This window comes from Kogia breviceps, chromosome 18 (genome assembly GCF_026419965.1).
Source record: "Kogia breviceps isolate mKogBre1 chromosome 18, mKogBre1 haplotype 1, whole genome shotgun sequence".
In the NCBI taxonomy this organism is placed as follows: domain Eukaryota; kingdom Metazoa; phylum Chordata; class Mammalia; order Artiodactyla; family Physeteridae; genus Kogia; species Kogia breviceps.
The window spans coordinates 16,940,329-16,953,321 of record NC_081327.1 but is presented as its reverse complement, the minus strand read 5'-3'; the positions used below and the strand labels follow the sequence as shown (position 1 = coordinate 16,953,321).

Genomic DNA, 12,993 nt, shown 5'->3' with positions numbered 1-12,993 from the left:
GGCTCACGGGCCCAGCCGCTCTGCGGTATGTGGGATCTTCCCGGACCGGGGCACGAACCCGTGTGCCCTGCATCGGCAGGCGGACTCTCAACCACTGTGCCACCAGGGAAGCCCCACCTTCATTTTTATCATGGAACTTCCTTTTTATTCACAATGGTTTTAAAACCAATCATGTGGATATAAGAACAATCCATCAGTAATTAAAAGGGCAAACAAAACAAACCAATAGAACTAAAAACAAACATTAAATTGTGATGTTGAATCATATATTTGATAGTGGAATTAATATGTCAATGTTTTCTGTGATTGATCAGGATTAAAACTTGGGTTATCTAGTTCACTTTTTGATGATTAAAAATATTATCTCGGGCTTCCCTGGTGGCGCAGTGGTTGAGAATCTGCCTGCCGATGCAGGGGACACGGGTTCGTGCCCCGGTCCGGGAAGATCCCACATGCTGCGGAACGGCTGGGCCCGTGAGCCATGGCCGCTGAGCCTGCGCGTCCGGAGCCTGTGCTCCGCAACGGGAGAGGCCACAACAGTGAGAGGCCTGCGTACCACAAAAAAAAAAAAAAAAGTTATCTCTTTAAAAAGCTATGCTAAATTTAAAGGGTGAATTTCACTGTATATAAATTATACTTCAAAAATCAAAAACAAGCAGATGAAGAAGTAGAAGGGAAGAACATGAGGAAATACCACTGCACACTTACCAGAATGGCTAAAGTTAAAAAGTCAAAATACCAAGTGTTGACCGGGATTTGGGGCAACTAGAATTCTCACACCCTGCTGGCGGGAATGAAAAATGCTACAATCACTGCGGAAAACTGGTCATTTCAAGTTAACATATACCTCCTGCATAACCCAGCAAGTATACTCCTAGGTAATTACCCAAGTAAAAATATATTTACACAAAGAACTGTACACAAATGTTCACGGCTGCTTTATTCACAAAGCCAAAAACAGGAGACTACCAAACGTCCTGATTCCAGGTGTTGCATGTAATCAATGGTTTATTCTTTATCGCTGAACAGCGCCCCGTGGCATGCCCCTGCCCTACTTTGTTTAGCGGTTCACCCATTGAAGGGCACGTGGGTTGTTTCCAGTTTGGGGATACTGCAAATAAAGTTGCTGTGTACATTTGTTTACCGGTTTTTGTGAGAACGTAAGTTTCCATTCCTCTAAGATAAATGCCCAGGAATGCAACTGCTGAATCATACGGTAATTACATGGTAATTCTATGGTTAGTTTTATAAGGAACTGACCACAAACACTGTTTTCCAGAGTGGCTTTTATATTCCCACCAGCAATGGATGAGTGAACCAAGTTCCCCACATCCTCACCGGCATTTGGTGGTGTCACTTGTCACTAATTTTTATTTTAGCCATTCTGATAGGCGCATAGCGTTATCTCACTGTGGCTATAATTTGCATTTCCCTGATGGGTGATGACCTTGAACGTCCTTTCATGTGCTTATGTGCCATTTCTAAATGCCCTTCAATGAAACGTCTGTTCATTCCCTTTGCCCATTTTCTTATTGGTTTGTTTTCTTTCTTTACTATTGAGTTTTGAAGGTTCTTCTGTCAACGTGCTGCTGGATATGTACAGTCCAAAAACTGACTTCCCCAAGGTGGGCTGCTGTGAAAAACAAAGGGATTAAAAAGGCAGATGCTGTTTCAAAGGATGTGATGTGAATGAAGCAGCACAGCCCTCAGGCCCATCAGTGACTGTATGGCTGGAAGCAGTTAGTGTGTCTCTGCTGTCCTGCTGGACATTTACCCACTCTGCTCTCCCCCACCTCACAGTTCATTAATTGTAGCAAGAAACTGAATCACACATTACTGCATCTGTTGAATTTATTGGATAAATTTATGTTCCTTGCTCTTTTAAAGCCTACTATCTCTTTCTCTTTTTGTAATTTCTCAAAAAGACACAAAAGTAAATTGCTTCATGCTGTGATTAAATTAAAACTATTCTTCTAGCCCAGTGGTGTGTTTAGAGTTTGCTCGGCGATGCAGAAGAAACCATTGATCACACACAACAACCTGGAAATCTGGCTGAGTGAACAAAGCCAATCCCCAGAGGTTCCATGCTGCATGATGACTTTTATATAACATTTTTGAAATGACAAAATATTAGAACTGGAGAACAGATTAGTGGTTGCCAGGGGCCAGGGATGGTGGGCTGGGGTGACAGGGTAGAAAGGCGGGTGTGATTATAAAAGGCAACATGAGTTATTCTCCTTGTGATGAGAGAACTGTTCTGTACCCTTGAATGTGGTGGCGGACACACAAACCTACACATGTGATAAAACTAAACAGAGCGCAGGACGGTAATGGAAATACAAACAAAAATAAACAAATGGGACCTATAATGAAACTTAAAAGCTTCTGCACAGCAAAGGAAACCATAAACAAAATGAAAAGACAACCCTCAGAATGGCAGAAAATATTTGCAAATGAATCAACGGACAGAGGATTAATCTCCAAAATATACAAACAGTTCATGCAGCTCAACATCAAAAAGACAAACAACCCAATCAAAAAATGGGCGGAAGGACTTCCCTGGTGGCGCAGTGGTTAAGAATCTGCCTGCCAGTGCAGGGGACATGGGTTCCAACCCTGGTCCAGGAAGATCCCAAATGCCATGGAGCAACTAAGCCCATGTGCCACGCTACCGAGCCTGCATGCCACAACTACTGAAGCCCGCACACCTAGAGCCCGTGCTCCACAACAAGAGAAGTCACTGCAATGAGAAGCCAGTGCACTGCAATGAAAGAGTAGCTCCCGCTCGCTGCAACTAGAGAAAGTCCGCGCACAGCAACAGACCTAACGCAGCCAAAAATAAATTTAAAAAAAAAAAAAGGGTGGAAGACCTCAATAGACATTTCTCCAAAGAAGACATACAGATGGCCAAGAGGCACATGAGAAGATGCTCAACATCACTAACTATTAAAGAAATGCAAATCAAAACTACAATGAGCTATCACCTCACACCAGTTAGAATGGGCATCATCAGAAAATCTACAAACAATATATACTGGAGAGGGTGTGGAGAAAATGCAACCCTCTTGACTGTTGGTGGGAATGTAAACTGATACAGCTACTATGGAGAACAATATGGAGGTTCCTTAAAAAACTAAATATAGAATTACAATATGACCCAGCAATCCCACTACTGGCCATATACCCTGAGAAAACCATAATTCAAAAAGACACATGCACGGCTTCCCTGGTGGCACAGTGGTTAAGAATCCACCTGCCAATGCAGGGGACATGGGTTCAAGCCCCGGTCCCACATGCTGCAGAGCAACTAAGCCCGTGTGCCACAACTACTGAAGCCCGCACGCCTACAGCCTGTGCTCCGTGACAAGAGAAGTCACTGCAATAAGAAACCTGTGCACTGCAACGAAGAGTAGCCCCTGCTCGCCACAACTAGAGAAAGCCGGTGCACAGCAACAAAGACCCAACGCAGCCAAAAATAAATAAATAAATAAATATTTTTTTTAAAAAAAAGGACACATGCACCCCAATGTTCATTGCAGCACTATTTACAATAGCCAGGACATGGAAACCACCTAAATGTCCATCAACAGAGGAATGGATAAAGAAGATGTGGCACATATATACAATGGAATACTACTCAGCCATGAAAAGGAACGAAATTGGGTCATTTGTAGAGACATGGATGGACCTAGAGACTGTCATACAGAGTGAAGTAAGTCAGAAAGAGAAAAACAAATATCGTATATTAACGCATATTTGTGGAATCTAGAAAAATGGTAGAGGCAAACCGGTTTGCAAGGCAGAAATAGAGACACACATGTAGAGAGCAAACGTATGGACACTGAGGGGGGAAAGGGGGAGTGGGAGGAATTGGGAGATTGGGATTGACATATATACACTAATATATATAAAATAGATAACTAATGAGAACCTGCTGTATAGCACAGGGAACTCTCCTTCACCTCACTGTATAGTAGAAACTAACACAACATTGTAAAATAACTATACTGCAATTAAAAAAAAAACCTAGAAAGAATGCGTAAATAAACACACGTGCAGGCATGTGCACACACACACAAGCACAAATAAAAGCGGGGAAATCTGAGTAAGACGGATTGTATCCATGGTAATATCCTGGTCGGGATAGTCTACTGTGCTTTTGCAAGCTATTGCCATTGGGGAAAATGGTAAAAGGCACAGGGGTCTCTGTGCTTGGAGGGAGGGTCCTCCCGCAGAGGGTGCACCAACGTGAGCAAAGGCAGTGGCTCTTGCCTGCATCCTCCCAAGGGACCACAGCCACATGGACAGAGACCCCCGGGCATGTCTGTTCATAAGCTCCTGCCTTGTGACTCAGGGGCCCTGAGAACCACTGAAACACTAAGCCCGCGTTCATCACCCCGTTCCCTGACCTGCCCATTCAGAAAGCAGGCAGCCGGAGCCAGATCCTGCATGGGTGTCCACTTCCCTCTACCTTGAGCTGTATCTCAGGGGACACCTACAACCAGCCACTCGGCCGTTAGCTCGCTGAGAAGCAGACAACTTTCCCAAGGGGAAAAAGAAGAAGTTGCCCTCTACGCCCATCCCCCAATAGAAGAAAAGCCAAACCTTTTGAGCTGGAGCACATCTGGGGCACTGGCACAAGGGGTGACAAAATTCAAGATCCACCTCCCTGTCAGCATCCTCCGCTTCACCCAGGTCCTCCTCTGTCCACTCCAACAGGTAACGCACCTGGCACCGGGCAGTAAGGAGAAATAGGGACTTAAAACCCATCCTCAGCTTCTTTACAAGTTATGGTATCTTAGACACATATGCACACGCGCGCACACACACACACACACACACACACACACACACACACACACACACACACACACACACACACACACACACACACACACACACACACACACACACCTCTAATCAGGACCACTGATACATTTCCTCAACCACCAAAGTAACTTATAAATGATGGCTGCTCCCTCTTGAGGATTCCAGGGGCAGAGCGGTGTTGCTTCAGTGTGATGGCTTTCGAGCCCTGTCCTGCAGCATTTCGTGAGCACCTCCTCTTACGTCATCTAACTGTCGGCTTTCAACAACCGGTCCGTCTCATCCTACGGGGGAGGAGACTCACTCCGGGGGCCACTTGTTCAAGGCCACAGAATGAGGAGGTGGTGGCCAGAACCTAATCACAGGCTCTCTGATGCCATGCCAGTGTCCCTTCCACTTTAATGCCCTAGCCCACAGGTGAAAGCACTGAAAAGACCCCTAACAGGTCAAATTTATGTTCCAGTAAACACAGGTTTCTAGGATATTAAACGTGAGAAAAGAAAACAATATAAATACATTTCTAGGCCTGGTTCTGAGCACTGAGGAAGTCAGCAAAAGCCTGCAAGGAGTGACAAAGGGCCCCAGGAAGACCCCATTCAATCCCAAACATCCCCGGCTCCAGGTCCCTTCCACGTACACCAAAGCCCTCACCTGAACCGGGGCCTCACCTAACAGACTGTCTGGGACGGACGGGACCCAGGGCAGCTACTCTTGGTGATTAGAAGGAACAAGACGGGGGGAAGGGAGCCGAGGGGAGGCAGCTTCGGGCACAGAGCAGATGCATCATGACACAGGGATGGTCACAATCTCTTCTCCACACTGGCTCTCGCCGCGGCTCATAGAGAGCCTGAGGAACTCTTCTTTGCTTCCCCCCAAGAACACCGGGTGCCCTGGGGCTGGTCTCTCAAGGAGAGCAACAGCCAGATCCGGACGCCTGTGTCCTCCCCCGCCCCCCCCCAGTAACCACGTGTCAGGCTGATGGATTCACAGTGGCCTCTGGGCAGAGGCTAAGTCACTGCCAACTACCTTCCGATTCTTAATACCCCAGAGGCCGTGACGGTCAGATGCCAGGAACTTTTGTCCACCACCTCAAGCTCCATCACTGGCAAAAGGCACTCTTGAAATACACATCCCTGTGAAGCAGTCTTGTAAATCTGATCCACTCAGGCCTCCTAATCTGGTAAGCGCTAATTTACCCCTCCTTTTAAAGTGGAAGACAGAACGAATTCCTTTCAGGAAGCCAAAGGCAAGCCAGGGGAACTGCCCATGGGCGTCTCCAGTGATCTCATCATAGACGTTCCCTGACACCTTAGCACCATCTCGTTCGGACACTTGCTTGTGAGTCCTCGGAGCCCCAAGTCGGAGACTCAGCCTCCCAGCCAGGGATTCACACCACCGCCCACAACTCCTGCAGGGCCTCACCAGCGCCCTCTGGGCTCTGGCCTCCCCTTCCTCGCCACCACCTCCACGCTTCCCCACCAGGTCTGTTCACCCTGCTCCCGGCTAGTGGACTCTGTGCCCCTGGACACAGGCTGGTGCTTTTGCCAACATCGCTGCCCTCCTGGAATATGAATGTCTAAAGGGCAGGTTCAGGCTCACACTGCAGCGTCCTTCCACCTGCCTCATTACCTGCAGGGGGCACGCCACATCCCATCAGCAAGTACTCATGAAACGCACCCCTTCTGCGTGAACGCGAACAAAGAACCCCGACGGCTCCTGACTCACCTGGAGATAAGACACATGAGCACAGCTGCTTAAGCCGAGAGCGAGCTGCTTGAAATTCACTTCTAAAAACTTACCATTTCTAGGTCTCCATCAGCAATGGCTCTTAAAAGCTTTTCTACCTTAATAAAAGGAAAAAGAATGTAAGGAAAATCATAATGATACAATAAGAATAGAAATAATAAAAACAACCTTCTGAAAACCTAGTAGCTTTCATGTGTCTCTTGATCTCATTCAGTATCTTTCAAACACATCCCCGAAGTTGTTCAGAGAGGGCATCCAGGAGGGGCCGGCGTGCGCCGTCCGCGTAAGGTCTATAAGATGACCTGCCATTCACGTGGCACGCGGTGGGACGACGGCCACCTGGGAGCACAAGCGCTTCCTAAGAGGGCGGCCACCCTTCAGAACTGCATCTATTCAGCTCTCATTATCTGCCAGCTACAGGTACCATGAGGGCTGGCACCCCCCTAGGGAAGACTCCAGGCCTCTGTTAAGACTCTGGAGCACGCCTCTTGGCTTTCTTTGCTGTGGTTCTGCATCGAGCTAGGCTTACTGGGCCCTCCGAGAGCAGGTCACAGCCTGGGGGTGACAGGGGAGGAGGAGCCCAGGGTGGAGTCAGTGAGGGCCCCCATCCGCAGGGGTTGGGCACATCCACGCCATGGTCTGCTCTGTGGGCTGACGATGGACAAGGTCTAAGGTAGGTTAGACGGAAAAAGACTCACAAACAAACAGAACAGGCTATGAGTCAGCTTTGACAAAACGCAATGTGTGAGAACATGTACACGTCTCCATAAACTCTGCAGGAAGTCAGGAACGAGACACATCAGGTTAACAGGGGTGCTGACGGAGTGGGAGATAAGGGCAGAGAATTTACTTCGTAAAATGATCTTAAAGCAGTGGACCCACACGTGCCTTTACCAGTACTTTTCTTAGAATAACCCCCTCCCATCTCTCTCTCTCTCTCTCTCTCTCTCTCTCTCTCTCAAACACGCACACGCGCACGCACACACACGTCCGTCCGTGAAGGGCAAGCCAGGTGAGGCTGGCCAGGCTCCCCTTGAGGGCGCTGACCTTCGCCACAGTAGACATGCTGCTCCAGCGGCTCTCTAACTGGCCCCCAGAACGCAGGCCGCCCCCGCCCCTCTCTGCCCTCCGCTCCGGGGGCCTCACCTCCCTGCAGTCCTTTCTGGGCTCCTCTTGCTTGGAGCTCAGCGACGCGGAGGAGAAGCTGGAGGCGGAGGAGCCCTGGCTGATGGAATCCACGGAGCACTGAGGGGGCCGCGCGGGCACCTGCAGCCAGGGAGCCCGGTGAGGGGTGGGTGAGGGCCAGACAGAGGCTGGTCTCAAGTAGGGCCGGCAAGCGCAGCCCTGTGCTCTTACCTCCGAAGACTTCTGCCCCCTCTCGAAGGACGGATGGTGGGCTTCCATCATGGACAGAATCTAGGAGGCCAAAGGGGACGCGAAAAGTACTGAGATGGGTCGCCGAGGTCTCACCACTCCTATGGCCCCACTGCGCCCGCCTCCTCGGAAAGCCACGCGGCCCAGCCAGGCGCTCAGAGAGACGGGGGGACACCAAGGCCCAGAGCGGGCGGGAACCTACTCAGGACCACGCTAAGTTCAACAGGAGGAGCCAGTGCTCCCCACGAATGGGCTCAGCGGACAAGGGAAGCCCAGGCACAGAGGGGCCTCAAAGGCTGCCTCATTCAGCCTGGGCTGGTGGCCCACAGGCCTAAAGTGTGACCTTTCCACTGGCAGCCGTGGGCCTTAAGTGGAACCAGCTTGGAGCTGAGCCCAGAAGGCCGTCTGCTCCTTGTGTCTGCACAGCTCCCTCTGGAAGGGCCTTCGGAGAAGCTCCAGTGCAGAGGTGCCCTCAGCCCCTCCTGGGCAGCTCAAGCCAAGGGTGGTATCACCCAGTTCCGTGGCTCTGGCTGCTACAAAGCTGAGACCCCCGTGAGGGCATGGGCAGCTGAGGCCCCCGGGTCAGGAGCAGGGATTTAAACCTTCAAAAACCACACTCCTACGGGTCTTATGTTGTGTTCTTATCACACACAAAATAATAATAATAATAATCGACAAATAAAGAGGGCGGGAGGACACTTCTGGAGGTGATGGATGTATTTATGGCACAGATTGTGATGTTGGTCTCATGGGTGTGCACTTGTCTCCAAGCTCATCAAGTTGTACACACTAAATACGTACAGCTTTTTGTATGTCAATCATCCCTCAATAAAGTGGCTTAAAAACAAAAACTGTGCTACTCCTAGAAGAAGACATGAACAAACTAAAAGAACTCCCTAGAAGAGGACTGGAAATTATAAAACATCAAGAGGCAGAAAGTAGGGCCTGTGCAAAGGGAGACACTTGGAGACCTGTATTAAAACGGCATCACCTATGTGAGCCACTAGCCGGGATGCTCTGGGCATCAGGACCTCGGATGGCCATCGCACGTGGCCCTAGGCTTCTTCTGGCCAGTTGGCCCAACACGCTGCCCTGAGGGCACCCCTTCAACAGAGCTGCTGCTGGGAAGGCCTGGCCTCTGGAAGCTCCCATCGCGCCCCACCTGCTCATGAGCAGGCAGTGCACGACATGTGGCCCCAAACTACGTGCTTCCAGAAATTACCAGCAGGACGGGCTACTAGTTCATTAATGAATCATTTATGAAGGAAATTACACCCAACGATGTTCGAAGTTGGCCAACTCAGATAAAGTTTTAGGCGCTGAGGGTGAAGGAAAGAGGAAAACAGAGCTGATGCTTGCTGCTTCCAACACCCCGTGCCGGCTCTTCCCGGCCGGAGCCACCGTGCCATTTCCTCTCACTCCACCTGCCCAGAAACCAACAGCACTCAGAGGCCGGGGCAAACTCTGCTGGGAACAGCTCTGGGCATGACACTGAGAAAAACACCTACTAAGATGGAAAATAAGATGAAGAGGTAAAACCCGTGAACGACCGGGTCCCGAGTGCGGCCGAGAGGACGCGGCCAAGTTCTAGCCCTGGGGACTAATGCACGGTTTGAACGGCACAGCCAAGACCTATGCCGCAGACGCTGACATTGCTTAAAGTCACAATGCTGCTCCGAGATGAAAGGCTACCTTTGAGTTTAACGCACACTTGAGGGGCGTTTCCTTCAGCCTGTTCTGGATCTCTGTGGACGCTCCGTTCTGTAGCAACGTCTCTATGATGCTTTGGTAACCCCAGCGGGCAGCGATGTGCAGCGGAGTGTCTCCTTTCTCGTTACCAATATCTAGTCTGCAGGACTGCACGTCATAGTAGACCAGAGCCTTCACACACTGCAAACAGAATGGGAAAGGCCACCGTGAACTCACACGCCCGGCCTCGGGCAGATCTGTGCAGCCCGCAGCCTTGGCCCACGTCCCAATTCGATCAAGGCACCATCTGCCAAGCAAACATACAGTAACAGAACATTAGACCTCCAGGGTTCCAGATCACCCGATCAGGACACAGCGTTTTTGGTTTTGTTTGTAAAGAACCCAACTGCCAATCAATAAGAAATGGCTGAATAAATTGTCACACATCGTGTGCAGAAAGGAGTCACCAGAGCAGGCCTGAGACCGCCATCACTGGAGAGGCCTGCTTGCAAGGCTGGCCCCCCTTGACTTGCGACGTTCCTTGGGAGCTTGGATTTGGGGAGTGTTCTCACGGTCCCCTGACTGATGACAGGGGCTCACTGGGCCTAGTTTGTCCAACAGTGGTTTATGCTGAACACCTGCTGTCCTTCTGGGAGTCTGGAATGTTGAAATGTTCTAGGCAAAAGGGTGTTCACACGACCAGCCTCCAACCAAAATCTTGGGCACTGAGTCCCTAATGAGCTTCCCAGAAGGAAAACACTTCGCACATGTTGTTAACGACTTGTTACTGGAGGAATAAGCTGTCCTGAGTGACTCCACAGGGAGATGCTCTTGGAAGCCTGCACCTGGTTTCCTCTGGACTTCAACCTCGGACCTTCCCTTTGGCTGATTTTGCTCCGTGTCCCTTTACTGCAATAAATCACAGCTATGAATACAGCCATATGCTCATCCTGTGAGCCCTCCTAGCGAACCACTGAACTGGGGAGTGGTCTTAAGGACCCTGACACAACACACGTCATAGACTATGTGTAGCGATTACAGAACGGGTTAGATCTACATTTATTGACCGATGGGATGTCCACAATTAAGTTAGGAAAATACGCTGCGTAAAATTGTGTAGGGTATGATCTCGTTTTCGCTCATCAACCACCTAACCCAGGCTCAACCCACATCTGTATATAAATCTACCTGGATGTTACCGTGGAGAGAAGCGAGAGAGGGTGGTTAGGAAAAAAATAACACACACACACAGAGTTAAATATTAAGCAAACACGGAAATGATGAAATTCCTTGGTATTTCTTTAAAAATATAACACGTAAAAATTGAGTATGAAGAAAGTTAAGAAGCAGATGGTAGTGGGAATGAATGCACATGATTTCATTTCAGGAAAAGACCATTATGTTTTAGATTTCTGTTATTTCAATACAGCATCTGTAATGTGTTTTTAAATTTTTTAATTAAAAAAATTATATGCCAAATGTTCCAATAACTGTCAACATAAAATACGACATTCAACCAACTGGGAATTCACTTTTCTCTGCAAGAAAGGGTAAACACGGCCGCCCTCGGCGCAGCAAGGACCACTTACGTCTTCGTGGCCGTAGGTGCAGGCCAGGTGCAGAGGCGTGTTGCCGTTGTTGTCCTGCGCTTCGGCGCCGGCTTTGTAGTGCAGCAGCAGCAGCTTCCAAAGGAGAGGGGAGAGCAGTGAGCACCTGCGGGCCGGCAGGGCAGGCGGCGCTTCCTCAGGAGCTCGGCCTAGAGCCTCGCAGCGGGAAGTCGCTGATCTCTGTCTTCAACCTTAGCTACTTACACTACAATTAAAATTACACCAACCCCAGGGCTTCCCTGGTGGCGCAGTGGTTGAGACTCCGCCTGCCGATGCAGGGGACACGGGTTCGTGCCCCGGTCCGGGAAGATCCCACATACCGCGTAGCAGCTGGGCCCGTGAGCCATGGCCGCGGAGCCTGTGCGTCCGGAGCCTGTGCTCCGCAACGGGAGAGGCCACAACAGTGAGAGGCCCGTGTACCACAAAAAAAAAAAAGATTACACCAACCCTACAATGGAAAATAATCTGAAAAGGAATATATACTATATATATAGAGAGAAATACATTATATATATATATATGTATACACACACACATATACATCTGAATCACTTTGCTATACACCTGAAACTAACACACTGTAAATCAACTATACTTTTAAACAAAAAAAATTTTTTAATTTTCAAAAACAAAAGCAAAAAATATTATCACCACTCTCATCCTTCCTGATAAAAAGTTTAGAGGTTACTAAAAAAAAAAAAAAAAAAAAAGAGTGGATATGTCTATGTATAACTGATTCACTTTGCTGAACACCTGAAACTAACACAACATTATAAATCAACTCTACTCCAATAGAAGGTAAAAAAAAGAAAAAAGAAAGAAAGAAAAACAACCCTCATCCATCACTAGCAGTAACTGAGGCACTTTATGTACCAAACAACTGAAGCTGAAATTGAAACATCACTGACTGGCAAAATAATTTTGCCTTTCTAGTTTCTGGCCCGTCTTCTCATCAGTAGGTGTTAAGTCTACAGGAAAGTCCATCTTGGGGCCCTATTTAAAATATTTCTAGGATCTTGGGGGTGCGTGAAGGAAAATCCTATCTCATTATTAAAAAGTATGATACAAAAAAAAAGTTTAGAGATTAAAAAAAAATCTACAGCCCCACCCTTCTTCCCCCATTATTACCGTGACATTTCAAATCTACACCTAACAGCTTTTGCTCAGCAGACCCTCGGTGAGGTGCCTGAGACCTCAGCCCTCCCTGCGGCCCGACGGAGCCAGCGTGGAACACAGGAGGGGCCGGCCCTGCAAAGCCGCACGCAGAGCCCAGCCCGCCCGAGCCCAGCTGCTCACCGTCACGCTCTGACAGCCCTTCTGACACGCGAGATGGAGCGGGGTGGAGCCGTGGTAGTCTGTAGCGTTCACCACCGCGCCCTTGGAAACCAGAAAGTCGATGAGGGACGCCTGCCCTACAGAACAGAAGGGAAGAGAGGGGGCTTTCCAAACCCTGCAAGCGAAGCCACGGCATTATTTCACCCGCTCATCCCCTGGCACGAGACACGCCGGGAGGCATTTTTCTGCTTGGGGGGAACCAGTGCTAACGTGAAGTCAGACTCTGCAGATTCCAAACACTCTAGGGTGGCCCCTGGAAGGGACTCGGCTCCAGTCCAGCCCCCAGGCCACAGAAGCTAGGAGAAAAGAGCCTTAGACGTCCACAGAAGAGTCCCTGGTGCATCAATCCACAGGATGGAATATTGTGCAACCAGTAAAAAATACTGACATGGAGAAATGTGTTTACGTGTCGCCG

General features: G+C 49.2%; 1 protein-coding gene across 20 annotated transcripts in view; it reads right to left on the bottom strand.

The window, feature by feature from the left end:
* ANKRD27 (ankyrin repeat domain 27) overlaps positions 1–12,993 on the bottom strand; it is a 51,315-nt gene that overhangs the window by 9,174 nt on the left and 29,148 nt on the right. For all 20 annotated transcript variants that reach the window (XM_067020315.1, XM_067020316.1, XM_067020327.1 and 17 more), the window contains 7 exons: positions 12,540–12,655; positions 11,226–11,318; positions 9,640–9,837; positions 7,930–7,989; positions 7,720–7,839; positions 6,627–6,671; positions 4,606–4,728 (listed from right to left, as the gene is read on the bottom strand). In XM_067020315.1, coding sequence (XP_066876416.1) covers positions 4,606–4,728; positions 6,627–6,671; positions 7,720–7,839; positions 7,930–7,989; positions 9,640–9,837; positions 11,226–11,318; positions 12,540–12,655 — 755 coding nt within the window. The remainder of the gene's footprint in view (positions 1–4,605; positions 4,729–6,626; positions 6,672–7,719; positions 7,840–7,929; positions 7,990–9,639; positions 9,838–11,225; positions 11,319–12,539; positions 12,656–12,993) is intronic.